Consider the following 14,770-nt stretch of genomic DNA (forward strand, 5'->3'; position numbering starts at 1 on the left):
CATATGTATTTGCAGTAGCTAGTTCCTGTACTTATATACTGTACTGTATTATACAATAATCTACAAGAACAGCAATAGCCTACAGCAGCAGCAGATCTATTTCATCAAGACCAAATACATTAACATTGTCATATCCATTACCATGCTAAAATCTTCAGAAAGTTGTAAACTAAATGTAATACAAAACACTACAGTTAAAAGTACTTTAGTATGTTAGTCATATAAGTGAACTTCTTTAAAGCACAACAAAAGATTAAAACAAGGTTTTAAAATGTAGTTTAAACTTTTATTTTGGCTTTTTTACAAAGTACACTTTTTTTTAGTGTCCTAAGAAACACATAGTCATTGAAGTGTACTTTAAGTACACTAAAATGGTCCTATATTTAATTAATTAATTTATTACCTGCAAACACACATTCAGAAGTACACATTGAGTACGGTTAAGCGCACTTCTGGGATGAAATGAAGTACCTTTCATTTTTAAAGCATTCACTAGATTTTATTCACTGGATTATCCAAAATAGGGATTACCATATGGTTCTTTACTATATAACTAATTTTTCCCATTGCATTTACAGGGGTCAAAAAACTATATTGTCATCTATACCTTTACCATAATATGACATTACTCAATCAGTAATTCTTGGCCCGGCTAAGTCTAGGTCTTACAACTCATCCCTTTCCCGCTTCCGTGTAGCGTATCGTTAATGCACTTAGCTATACTGGGATTTCGGGTCCAGAGTGCACTACCCACCTCTTGAGTCTCATTAACATTCATAAAGGATTAGCTCTGATCTTGGGTGAAGTCATCGCATTAAACGCCTTGGATCCAGGCGGTTTGAAGGGTGGAATGATTACCTTATTATTCCTGGCTTTTTCTAGTTTGCGCTAATGAAAACAGCCCTTTGATTACCTATCTACGCTTCTTGATTCCGCCTAATGAGAATGTACCGAAACGATTTCCCCATCGCTTTAAACCCGCGCCAGATGTATTCAAATGTGATTTCGGCTGAACACATTCTGAACAGAGAGGATTTAATCACGCACACCTCCCTCTTCCTGCTCTCGCTTGCTCTCCGATGACACACGGCAACAGGAAGCGCGCTCCTTCAAACGAAACCTTCTCTCTCACTGAGCTTTTGATAACTTGCAGCTGACAGACACCTAAGAAACACCGTCTAGGAGTCTGCGGGCTGTCATTATCCAGAGCTTGATGTCTTACAAACTATAATTTATTACAATACAATAATATCCAGCTCATAAAATACCAGTGTGACATTTCCCGCAATCTTGTCTTTTGTTTTTTTTGTCCCTGAGGAGGGAATAAACCGTAGTCTGGTTGAACTATACTCTTGTATGTATGAGAACTTCCAGTGATGGTTTAATTGCATGCACTTTCTGCATAATTTTAGCACCTTATTCTCTAAACAAATTATGCAAATCTGGTTAGTGCTCACCGCCCTCATTTCCATCGATGATGGAGTAGACGATGGTCTGGTTTATGACTGCCGCCAAGATGACTCCTGCAACCGTTCCCACAGGGGCATTTTCGCTGACCGGAGAGAACCTGCACATACAAAGTGCACTGCATTAATGATGAATCACAAATCATACACAATAAAACAACGATTCTGGTGGGTCATGCCACCGATATGTACCAAGTTTACTGGGAATGTAAAAGTAACATAGAGCAAAAGTAACTCTTTAACTCTTTGGGGTCAGTAAGTATGCATGCATGCATGTATTCATTTATTTGTTTGAATGAATTATTCAGCAAGGATGCATTATATTGACCAAAAGTGACAGTAAAGACCTTTATAATGTTACAAACGATTTTTATTTCAAATAATTCACAAACATATAGAGCAGAACATTGTTTTTTTTAACATTGATAATAATAAATATTTCTTGAGCAGAAAATTAGCATATTAAATTGATTTCTGAAGGTTTCTGATGACTAAAAATAATGACTGCTGAAAATTCAGCTGTGCCATTGTCACGATGTCACACACACGAGGGACGAGGAGACGCTGGAGAATACTTTAACAAGACTTTAATGCCAGGAACCAAGGGAGACGAACTCAGGAAGACGTTTAACAGGAAGACGTACAACAGCGGACAGAGAACTAGGGACTGGGAACACTTTTTATACACACAGGAGGAGGGGCTGACGAGACACACCTGGGATCAATGGAAATTAAACATGGGAAACACCTGGGAAGAAATCAACTAAATCAGGACAGGAACAGGAAACAAACCAAATATGGGCATCGGAAGGCACATGGGGAGCAAGACACACACAAAACATGGAACAGAGTCTGACAGCCATCACAGGAATAAATTATATTTTAAAATATATTAAGCCAGAAAATAGTCTATTTTAAATTGTAATAATTTTGTACAATATTAATGTTTTTACTGTATTTTTTATCAAATAAATGCAGCCTTGGTGAGCATAAAATACTTTTCATAAAATAAATTTCAAAAACATTAAAAAATCTTAATCCCAAACTAGTACCTATTAAAACTGTACTAATTAATTATGTAATGAAACAAAGAACAATAAATAAATAGACAAACAAATACATTTTCTGTATAAACTGTATATGCATTTATTTTTTATTTTTTTTGTATTTCCTAGAATCTAACCCATGACCTTGGCATTGCTAACTCTTTACTATTTGAGCTACAGGCAATGTTTAAAAATAGAGTACAAAAGCCTGAGGGTAAGAAAGGTTGGAAATGGGCATTCAAAACCGTGCATTACAAGAACCGCTGAAATTGCAAAAAGTGCAAATAAATGAATTGACTGACAATCTAAATGCTGCATTTTTTGCTGCTTGATATAAATGCACAGTAGGCTATTCAGCACTATCAAACTGAATTTAAATGTACACATATAGGTCTGACAGAGAATCAATGGACAGACAGCATGATTACTCCACATTCTCAAATCAGGCGGTCAGCTTACCCGTTTCATTTTATAAAACAAACTCAATTAATTTGAACTGTTAAGGATTCCAGTTTATAATTACCAAGACAAAATTCACAGGAATTTAATCAATCAAGAAGTTAACTGGATCACAGTGTTAATTGGGCATCCTACACAGTTGCTAAACTAAGCAGAATAAAGAGTGTTAAAGGATAGCAAGCGTGGGAGTGAGCAGATCTTTACCTCAGATAAACCCAACAGCCGAACTGATCCATACTGAAACATATGTTCGAAATCAGCTGTCGCTTTCCAAGCACAACATACAACATTACACTTCAAATCATATTTTGGAACCAGTGGGTGAGAAAAGCATGATTTGGACTATTGACAAATAATCATTTTGAAAGATTAAGGAGTCACGGTGGCTTTCAGAGACAGTGTGACACTTTTTCCTTCTGGTATTAACATTCACTTCATGCAATTTTAGCACAAGTAGGCAGTGCTAGTTTGGGATCAGTTGTAGCGGTATTTGGCCATACAATATTGGGTTCGGGCACCAGGGGTAAAAACCATCACAGTGATTAGTTCAGTTACGATGTAAACCAGCACTATAATATGTATTATTAAATCAAGACAAGGAACAACCAGGCAATAAGTTGTAACTCATGTCTATTCAACTTCAGCTCAGTTCATTATACACAGTCCAAAAGGTGAACAAGCAAACAAACAACAACAACAACAAACAAAAAAACAACAATAGTTCCAGGCCAAGGAACATTTACTGTACCTTACACAATTCATAACAATGGGTGAATTATTTCAGAGTAGATAAGCATATGTCCACAAAGTAATGATCAAACTCCAAATTAACTAAATAAACCTTATGAAAACATAAAGCATTTATTTGAGAAAAATGAAAAAAAAAAAAACGAACTTTTCAGACTTCTGCACTTGCACATTACAGTAGACTTCAATATATGCACATTATAGTAGACTTCAACATATGCACATTATCGTAGACTTCCACACTTGCACATCACTGACGACTGTCACACATATATATCTATGTCATTAAAGACCTTGTTTTCAAAGCAAAACTGCAAAAACTGTTTTCAGCACTGATAATAATAAGAAATGTTTCTTGAGCATATTAGAATCAGCATATCAGCATATTAGAATGATTTTTAAAATATCATGTGACACTAAAGACTGGAGCAATGATGCTGAAAATTCAACTTGGTCATGACAAGAAAAAATACAAAATATATTTAAAAAAATAGCAAACAAGCTACACTGAAATAAGGGCAAGTTATTTCTTTTTCATTGGCTCAAGTTAAAAAATATAGATGTGAATCATTACCCTAAATGTTTTTAATTGGATGAATGAAACATTTTTTCAGTGTATTTTAAATGGTATTAATATTTCTCAATATTACCGTATCACATGAATGCAGCCTTGTTGCACTTCATGTTAATGTTTGTTTTTAAATAGCTTATTAAATCTACTAAAGTTAACCAGCCAAAGGCAGCGAGGGTTTTTAAAATTATTTTTCATGTCAATATTGTTGTTAATATTCCTTAATTACCAATTGTGTATGTGTGCAATCTAAAAGGCCTCTGGTGAATGTAATTAGTAAATTCCTGCCTGTCTTTTTATTTTAAACCTATATTAGTTATTAAAGCACCATACATTAGATTTTGGACGTTATTAGCTCCAGAAAGGCGCATGTTGGTGAATAATTGAGGAATGATGATTAAGAATTATAACAGTTAGCCTACACTTTTGTCAATTGTACCTGCCTATAGTGAGAAAACTGTGCAGTGTATAATTGAACTGGAATAATTTAGCTGGGTCACAGGAAAAAGAAAAAAATCTGGGTTAATATAAGGTTAATAAGGTGGGTTAATAAATGCCTTCTGAGTGGAATCGATGTGTTTGTGTAAGAATGTGTTTGTATATTTTATAATATGGTTAATTATGGATATTTCGTACACAAACGCATCGATTCACTTCAGAAAGCATTTATTAACCACCGGGAGCCATGTGGAGCACTTTTTATGATGAATGGATGCACTTTATTTTGCTTCAAAATCTTAAACCCCATTCACTGCCATTATAAAGCTTGGAGGAGCCAGGATATTTTTTTTTGTGAGGATGAGTAAATCGTGGGTCATTTTCATTTTTGGGTACTATCCCTTTAACAATTGACAGTAGAGAGTATAATTCAATGTGTTACTTGACAATTGTTTGTAATTAATTGTGAAATTTACTAGCAGTTACAAGTGTAAATTGTCTCGCCACATACATTTTTGATAGTATCTCTGCACGTTATGGACCATGCGTTCAGCTCACATTGTTTTACGGAAACTTAAAATGTTGTTGAAATATTCAGCCTTGCAAGGACATAGGTTTTGATTTTTGGCCTTCATAAGATAGGAGATAAGAAGGGGGGGTTAATAAATGCCTTCTGAGTGGAATCGATGTGTTTGTGTAAGAATGCGTTTGGATATTTTATAATATGGTTAATTATGGATATTTCGTACACAAACGCATCGATTCACTTCAGAAAGCATTTATTAACCACCGGGAGCCATGTGGAGCACTTTTTATGATGAATGGATGCACTTTATTTTGCTTCAAAATCTTAAACCCCATTCACTGCCATTATAAAGCTTGGAGGAGCCAGGATATTTTTTAAAGGAGACATATTATGCCCCCACAAGTCTGCTGCTTTTCAAAACCAAGAGCATATAAAGAGTGAGGTGAAAAGCTCCGAGTCAGAACAAGTGTTTTCTCCTATCGAATTCAACAACACGCACAAAACACCCTCAAGGACACTTTGAATACAAAAGCTAATAATCCTCTCACAGAATCGGATGCTCAATGTTTTGCTTTTTCGTACATTGTGATGCTCACGCTCGGCTTGGTGACGAGGCAACCTTCATCCTGGTTTTGGAGTACTTGAGAGTTTGCTGTACACAGGCTTACAGGGCGATTTGTCTCCCCTGGGCTGCGGCGTGGAAGATACACAGGCTTTTGTTATTCAGAAAGATGACAGAGTACCTTCCATATAATCCCTGAATATGCACATCGACATGTTCTTCCTGTATGGCGTCGCCCTATTGCTCGGTGCACTGTGCTCTGTGCTCTTGTACGCTCTCTGTTTTGACAGCGCTCTAATGGTCATTCCGCACAAGCACATGCTCAAGTGTTCACCCTATTGCTCGGTGCACTGTGCTCGCAGATAATAGAGAAAAAAAACGCTCTTGTACGCTCTCTGTTTTGACAGCGCTCTAATGGTCATTCCGCACAAGCACATGCTCAAGTGTTCGACACTAATGAGGTCCACTGAGCCGGCAAACGCATCCCCGCAACCCCCATTCCAATGTCATTATTTTATTCAACCACTTTTTTGTAACCGGGACTCTGCCCGTGGTGTCCAATCAGGACTGAACTGTGTTTAATCCAAAAACTAAGGATGGGCCACCGGGCAGCTTCTAACTACTTTTCCGTTTGTTTCTTGTTAGCTTTTCTGTTTGTTAGTCAAAATAGCAATTCGGAACATTTGGCCTCTTCCCATGGAGGCATAACGATTGTGGTACTCCTAGATCACAGGCTTTTTCATGTAGATTTGCGGTTTTACTTTGATGACGTGAGACGCTGGGAACGGTCGAAGTTTAATCCCTGTATCAAGTTCTTTGATCTTAGTCTTTATAAAATGAGTACAAACCACAGGCCTCCAAAGGCAACACATAACAGCTATCGATAATCCTGCTATTTAATAAAACACACGACACTTGTTATTCAGAGTATCTACATCAAGCTGCACGAATACAAATTCATTTTAAGGTAAAATGTTCTTTATGAATCAAAGCCAACCATCTTCTGTTGAATTCCCAAACATAGGAGCTCTGGCAACACAAATGGATCTGACTTTAATTGCATGACATTTTGGAATACCATATATACTTATCTGAATAGAATTATCCTTGTTTACACATATGGCATGGCTACAGTTTTATTTGAAATGCCTCTGGTTTCTTCAGGCATTTTTGTTTTGGCCTACGATAAGAGAACTACTGTATCGGCCTCTGATTATATCAATTTAGAAGGTTAACCAGAACATCCCTAAAGCAACATGGCTTATACATAAACCGCAAATCTGTGTCTTTTGAGTGTTGGGTATCAGGAAAAAATTACAGTTCTTGGTTGAGAAACAAGGATGTGTTCTTTCATATCATTTTATATCAACATGAAAGACTCCATGAAAGGCTTCTAATCGATGCCTGTTAGCTTTGAAGTTAATATGTATATGCAAATGATCTCCTTTGTAAAATATAAAGACATCTATATATTTGCATGTATAAAACCCATTTACACTCTTAAAAATAATTCTTAAAAGAATAGATAATAAATAAATATTTACTTTCTATCAAGTTATCTTTTTACCCACCATTAAGAAAATTGTTAGATTTAGAAAAAATAAAATAAATAAAAAAATAATTAATAATAATAATAAAATAAAGAAAAATACAAATTTGACTCAAGTAATATTCATTCATTCATTCATTCATTTTCTGTGGACCCCCAGCACAGTTTCAACAGTAAATACATCAACATATGTGAAGAAAATTGCATTCATCAATCCATTTTAATGTTGTTTTTAATTTTTTTTACACCATCTTCAAAAGGTTAGTCTCTCTATTCAATCTTCTTGTTTCGACCTCAATCTTTTTACCCAACCCAGTCTTTTTTACTCATCACTGAACAACATCATCACTGTATGGACCTGCACCAGGCATCCAGCTCAGCATGATTTGCCCCCTCTAGACTCCAAAAATCAGCATTTAACACTCGACAAAAACAAGCCGGTGTCATGACACTGCAAAACTACCAGCCCCTCTTCAAATGAAAAAAGCCTTTTCTGCTGCTTTCAAAAGTTCCGCCTGCAGATTAGCCGTTGACCTTTTTAAACTATTTGCGATCAGTGCGTTTGGCAACCGTGTGGCGTACCGTGTCTGTCCTTTCCAAACAAGAGGTAAAGGGCAAATTTCCTTCAGCTGAACTTAGGGTAGGGAGGCTTGCTCATCTTCCTTCATTCAAAAACAACTTTCACTCAGGCAGAATACATGAATACTGAGATAGCCGCACATTACATGCACAGCTAGTGTACAACAAATGGGTTTGTTTGCTCCTGGATGGGTTTACAAAGGGCAAATCTATCTTCCCCCAGAGTTGAATACTTCACTAAGGAGATCTAGACACCCTCAGTGAGGCTAAGTATGGATTAGGGATGTCAAAAGTTGTGACAGTGTTCCTGTGGCTCAGTGGTAGAGCATTGCATTAGCAGTGCAAAAGGTCGTGAGTTCAAATCCCAGGAAACACACATACTGGTAAAAAATGTATAGCCTGAATGCACTGTAAGTCACTTTGGATCACTTTGGTCTGCTAACTGCATAAATTATTTATTATTATTAATTAAAAGTGGCGGCAATTTGGTACCAAGTCAATATGAAAGTTAAATAAATAAATAAATAACAATAGCACTGTAGTACTGATATTCAACTCAATTTGGTACCCACTGACTGACTGGCAGGTTCTTTTCAGGACTTATGCTGCTGCATACGTAAGCAGTTAAATGCATTTCTTTGTATAAATACCTGTCTTGTCAAGATATTAATGTAAGGGGAGTCAGTAAATATAATGTACATGAAAAAGGGTGAAAAAAAAAAAAAAGTATTGACAAAACATGGATAGTTTCATTTGGCCCTACAGCAAAATGATGCTTTATTTTATTGGTCTAAAAAAAAAAAAAATAGGTTTCAAAAATGATTCTCCTAAGTATTTTTGTCTTGCAGGAAAAAAAAAAAGTATATATATATAAAAAATATATTTAATATATATATATATACTGTATATATGCATGCCATGGTATGGTATATATGCCAAAAAATATGTTTTCATTCATATTTATACTCCACAGTAGCGTATAGAGGAAATGTGGAGACAAAGGCCCAAACTCGGTGAGGAATTTTTTTTAATCTAAAATAAATTTATGGTCCACTTAATATTTAAACATTTTAATGCCATATAAAACAGTATTTTATCTTACATTTGGGGCTATCAATAAGCAACCGAAATTATATTTATGACAACTTTTATAAACATTTATGCATTAAAACCATGACACACAAATTCTCATCAAATTATGCATTTTTAAACATTTTCACTCACTTTATTTTGGAGGGCAGTGCTGCCCCCCCTTGCCTTTTCTGAGATAACACCCCTGTCATATTAATATTTCATTTGAAGAGTGTGTTGAATAGCATATTAGTTTTAGCTGTGGTATTCAAATTGGTTTTGGGAATCGTGAAATTTCACTGGTATTGGTATCGACTACTGAAATTTTAGTATCATCACAACCTTAATAAGGATATCAGGCTTGAGGGTCAATGGCAAAAACTGACAGCTGAAGACATGAGAGGAGAATAATAATGAGGGACGGTGCTTCGAGATGATGTGCAAATGACATAAAAGCCGGTGAAGGCAAAGAGAGATGAATAGCTCCACTTGAAAGCTCAAGCAGCTATAAACTCTCAGCTGGTCTCGTTGAAAATGTCGGCCTCATTTACATACATAGCACACTTTCAGAAGTTTACTAATCACATGCACGAGTGTCCTAAAACAAGATAAGGGTGTGCAAGAGATAAATTATTGAAAAAGCTATGAATATTTGATGAGAGGCCCTGGTGAAAGACACAGACAAAAGACAATGCGGTAAAGCATCTTGGTTTGATTGACCCGTTCTGGGATAAAAGTAACAAAAGCTCATTGAGATGATTAATGGGAAGCAGGCCTCGTGGCCGCCTTCTATTCTCTCTCAAACGGGTGACGGACAAACACAGCAAGCGCTCTAAACTAGACTGCGACCGGAAACAAGGGTGCAGGGTAAACGCAAGGAGATGAGATTAGCCATCTACTTAAAGTGCTGCAAGGTCACTAACTTTTCAGAGTCAATACGAATGCACCTTTTAGCTGTTTTATGGCCCCAATGGAAGCATTACTTTTAATTAAGGGAGATGATATAGTTAAGTGTCGAAGTGTGTGGATGCTGACTTTAAAAGGGAAATCGTTTTTGTTGACAATAGGTGTTGATAATTTATATATCTGCACAAAACTATAACTCGGGAGGGATGGGCGGCACATCATAAACAAGCAGGTCTATAATACCTGCTGGAGAAAACTATCATTAGCATTCACATTCATCTCAATAGCAGTTGCTCGGCTGCCCCCCACTGCAGACAGGCTGAATTCAGCCATCTTTACTAATGGGAACCGCAGAAATGTTTGGGCCAATCATCTGAGCTGTAAATGCCATGTGATTTATTATAGCCACCAAAAAATTTATAATAAATCATAACTGTAGAGACTGGATTATGGCACCACGAGAAAGTTAATTCACTGGACTATCAAGCAGACTATTTTATAGCTTTAAGAACCCTCAATACATACTGACGAAATACTGACTATAAGTTACAGAAACTTTTGCGATTTTGTGCACCTGGCAATTTTTTGGAAACTTCAAATGATGTGTTCTGAGTGTCAGATGTTTGTACTTGCATGGTCATAAATTGCCTGTTTTTTATTTTGTACTCTGTGTTCTCTGAGGTCCACTTATAATTATTTTTACATCTAAATTACATTTACAAAAAACATCATAATTTAGAAGTAATAGGCTATTTTCTGCCCTGTTTTTGACCCCCCTCATCAGAACACTCTGTTTGAATAGGTGTGACGGATTGTAGACTCTGAAGTAAACGTCCACTGCTATGATTGGCTTGTGTATGTTTGACAGTCTACGCCCTTCACAAATGGACACTGCTGTGATTTAGGTTAAAACGCATTAATACTCAATACATATCAAACAATCTGTTTAACAGACAATGCAATAGTGATCATGTAATAAAAACAGTTACTCACACTTGTGTGTTGCGACATGACTGTCTGATCCAATATAGTTTGCACTGCATCGACTTTTAGTTTCAATCTTTTTGAAAATCCTGCGTCGAATTGTGCCTTGTTTGTAAACAAATCTGTGGTAAAATTAAGTGAACAAAAGGCCGCGGTCTGGATCTTCATAAACGCATTAATACTCAATACATATGAAACAATCTGTTTAACAGACAATGCAATAGTGATCATGTAATAAAAACAGTTACTCACACTTGTGCGTTGCGACATGACTGTCTGATCCAATATAGTTTGCACCGCATCGACTTTTAGTTTCAATCTTTTTGAAAATCCTGCGTCGAATTGTGCCTTGTTTGTAAACAAATCTGTGGTAAAATTAAGTGAACAAAAGGCCGCGGTCTGGATCTTCATTAAAAATAAAGTCCATTCACTCTTTCCTAACGTTGAGATCAGAAGGAATGCAATGCAAAGACCATTTTTTCCCCCAGAACTTGGCACTGCACAGCATCTTGTTGTCTTCAGAGCCATCGTTTGGTTTCTGCACAGACATGCGAGTCAGTTCGCCTCCCTCGTAAACACTATGCGCGAATCGGTGGGCGGGGCTAAACAGACAGTGATGTCGATCTTCTTCTGTGGAGGCGGTGCTTATCCACACTATTACATCATAGAATAGAACATTCAAAAAGCTGTTGTTTTGGCAGACCACCTTCAATACAAGCTGTTTTAGGCTAACAACAATGTTTTGAGTTTTGAAACTTGGAGGATGTTTTTATAGTACAATGACCTCTTATATGTCAAAAGATGGTTTCTTAGTTCATGACCACTTTAAAGTTGGCATGGAACAGAAAGTGTGGTCATCTTTTCTTCCCGGTTGCGCTTGAGTAAATCAGTTTCTTGAAAAAATAAAACTGTAGGGTGGGACCTGATTTTGTTAATTAGGAATTGATTGGCTCATTGTCATTGGCTATTTTTTTTAATAGGCATAAGTATTTTGTAAATATATATATATATACACACACATATATATATATTTTAAAGCATACTTTTTTTTTTCATCTTGATCAGTTAATATTTGCACATTTTGTAATAGTTGCATATCAGTCCCTTAGTCGTCTTTAGTATTTAAAGTCTTGGATCATCCAGGTTACAAACCAGGGCAGTAATAGGGAAAAAAAATAATAATAAAAACCGCCCTTTTTATTACTGCCTTAAAAAATATATATATTTTTATTCCTCTATTTTGTTTAAATCATTACCTTTTTATTTTTGCAGATTTTAAAGCAAGATTTTACCATAAAAGTAACGAAAACTTTCTTTTAGTTGTTAGTTAGCCTAGGCTTTAGCATATCGCATCTCAACAACACCTGAAAGAACAGCATCCAGGATTCACCCACATAAATACCATATCCGCAAAAGCAATTCAAAATGCCAAAGCATCGAAATTAATGTTTTGAGATGATGATAGATTATCCAGCACAAGCACAACTGGATCTCACCAAATTAAATGTCATTTTGCATAGTCCTAAATTACATGTTTGTAGATGTGTATGCTAAGTACATTGTGATGATGCATACCACAGAATCTAAAAGACATCTCAGTTACTTTCATTATCAAGTCGAACACCAGCATGCCAGAAGCAGTGGGGCTTTACATGTTAATAAGCAGCGCTGTGCTAATGGTGTGGTTGTTTGTCTGACCCTGAGCTGGTTGGATGGCACAAAGGGACTGCCAGTGTCTGCATACTAATCCTGCAGGTGCAGCAGAGACGGGGAGTCCCGCACAGGCCAAGCGCTTCCATTACCGCCGCAAGACTGGAGGTGGAGGCGACAGGAGCATCAGAAAAGAGCTCCACATGTGGCTAATTGGAGTCCAGATGCAGCAATTCATGGCAGATTACATTTCGGCAATGTGACGCTTCAGCTCACATGAAAGCGATACACTGTACAGCGACCTGACAGCGTAACAGCACTTCAGATCAAGGGACGCAATCGTCAGCCGGCACTCCAAACTAAACTAGTCTCAAAACTTGCTGCTCTCCACCTGCGAGCCAAACGCTTTTGAACTGCGATGAGGAGCAGGTTATTGTTCGCAAATCTTCAAAAAAAAAGATACTCAAAGAAGAACATCAAAGTCATTTGTTTCTGTCGAGAGAAGAGCTTGGTGGTCTCTAGTGCTGACCACATGACTTTACTCACAGAAACTAATCATACTTCGGTTCAGCAGCGGCTCAAGTGCTGCTCGTTTACTGCCAAATGAAGCCGTGTAAAGAGAATCCCAATCTGCACTCCAGCGTCGAAGATGATGGAGGGAGAACCGCAGCCGCATGATCGGTGGTCTCATCACATATCCACATAGAAAGACACCCACTAGTGTACAGGACCCCGAACTTTTGCAGAGGCCAAATAAATTCTGCATTTCTAAATACATTTACACTGGAATCACTGTTGTGAGAAGAATTCATGCACTTGAAAACTGAATGCTAATTCTAACAACTCAGCAGACAGAAACGTGTGTCATAATTTGTGTCAGGTGTAAACAAATGGCACAAAACCAGAAAGCTGAAAGTAATGCAGGACACAATTTAACCCTGTGATGTCTGACCTATTGAAATATATATAATTATTATTTTTTGGTTTATTTGCTGAGTATCATATTTGATACATCAGGTTTTTATGGCTCATATAGTATGATATAGTGAGAATATTTTATTGAGAGGTTCAAACTAAGCCAAAATTTGGTGCAGTTTTTGATATTTATATGGCCATACAGAAGATGAAATTCTGGAAATCTTTTATATAAAAAAATATATACTACTTTTATAAAATGCATAAAAATATCAGTTGTCACTTTTAGTTTTCATCTCCCAATAATGTATTTTTAAGATGATATTTAAAAGCTTAATTTTATGATTAAAGTTCTGTAACTTTTATTGTGGGAGCAAAACATGTAATGTAATGCAATGCAATTATGATTGAGAGATGAGCAAATAAGTGCATATTTGATTCTCACATTATTTTTCTACAAAATTATGTATGGATAATCAAGTTAACCTGAGTTGCTTCAGTCCAGCAAGTGTTCATCTTGAAATATTGCTAACAATATAAAAGTTATTTAGTAAATTGTACAGTAAAAATACATTTTTATAATTAAGATTTTTAGACATTAAAAGGCTTTTTACTTGCTAAAAACAAACTATCAATCAGATGACAGAAGACAAATTTTTGGTCTTGTCAATAATTTAGAGGCCTTAGAAATTTACGCATCAAATATGATACAGTTAGCTTTATAGAGATAAGTAATGGGTAAAATAACAGTAAACATAAAACAGGGTTGCAGATTGACCCAAATTACGCTGTTTCCGTCAGCCTCACACCTGCTATGAACTTTCATGCATGTGTGATTCACCGATTTCAGCTCAGAATCGAAAGCATGACACTCAGGACACGCAACATCTAATTTAAACCTTTGCAAACCAACCTGTAATTATCTATGGCCATTCTGCACCACTGAACCATACATGCTAATTAAACTCATTTTTTTGTGGACTCCTGGGCCTGAAGGGTGCTTTCATGATGTCATAATTACTAATTATTTCCAACTTCTGTGCTGGAACAACCTGTGCTCTTCTGCCATACGTGTCCATGTCACTCAATGACTACAATTACATGGACATCAGTAATCTAATTATTTACCTTATTCTAAATAAGCCAATATTATGATTATGGTGTTTACATAAATTGCTTTTAGAATATTCCTTTCATGTTCCCGTTTTACATGTTATAGTACATAGTTTGATTAATGGCACTCGTCATTACGTCCCCACGTGACGCCATCCGACGTCCCCTCCGGAATTTCACATGTAAAC

The 14,770-nt window shown here is 36.4% G+C and overlaps 1 protein-coding gene across 1 annotated transcript in view; it reads right to left on the reverse strand.

Moving 5' to 3' along the window:
• LOC107758798 (protocadherin-15-like) overlaps positions 1-14,770 on the reverse strand; it is a 126,525-nt gene that overhangs the window by 38,267 nt on the left and 73,488 nt on the right. The window contains exon 12 of the mRNA XM_016576617.1: positions 1,458-1,567. Within this exon, the coding sequence (XP_016432103.1) occupies positions 1,458-1,567 (110 nt within the window). The remainder of the gene's footprint in view (positions 1-1,457; positions 1,568-14,770) is intronic.

Source organism: Sinocyclocheilus rhinocerous, unplaced genomic scaffold, assembly GCF_001515625.1.
Source record: "Sinocyclocheilus rhinocerous isolate Xijiao unplaced genomic scaffold, SAMN03320098_v1.1 scaffold4098, whole genome shotgun sequence".
Classification (NCBI taxonomy): Eukaryota; Metazoa; Chordata; class Actinopteri; order Cypriniformes; family Cyprinidae; genus Sinocyclocheilus; species Sinocyclocheilus rhinocerous.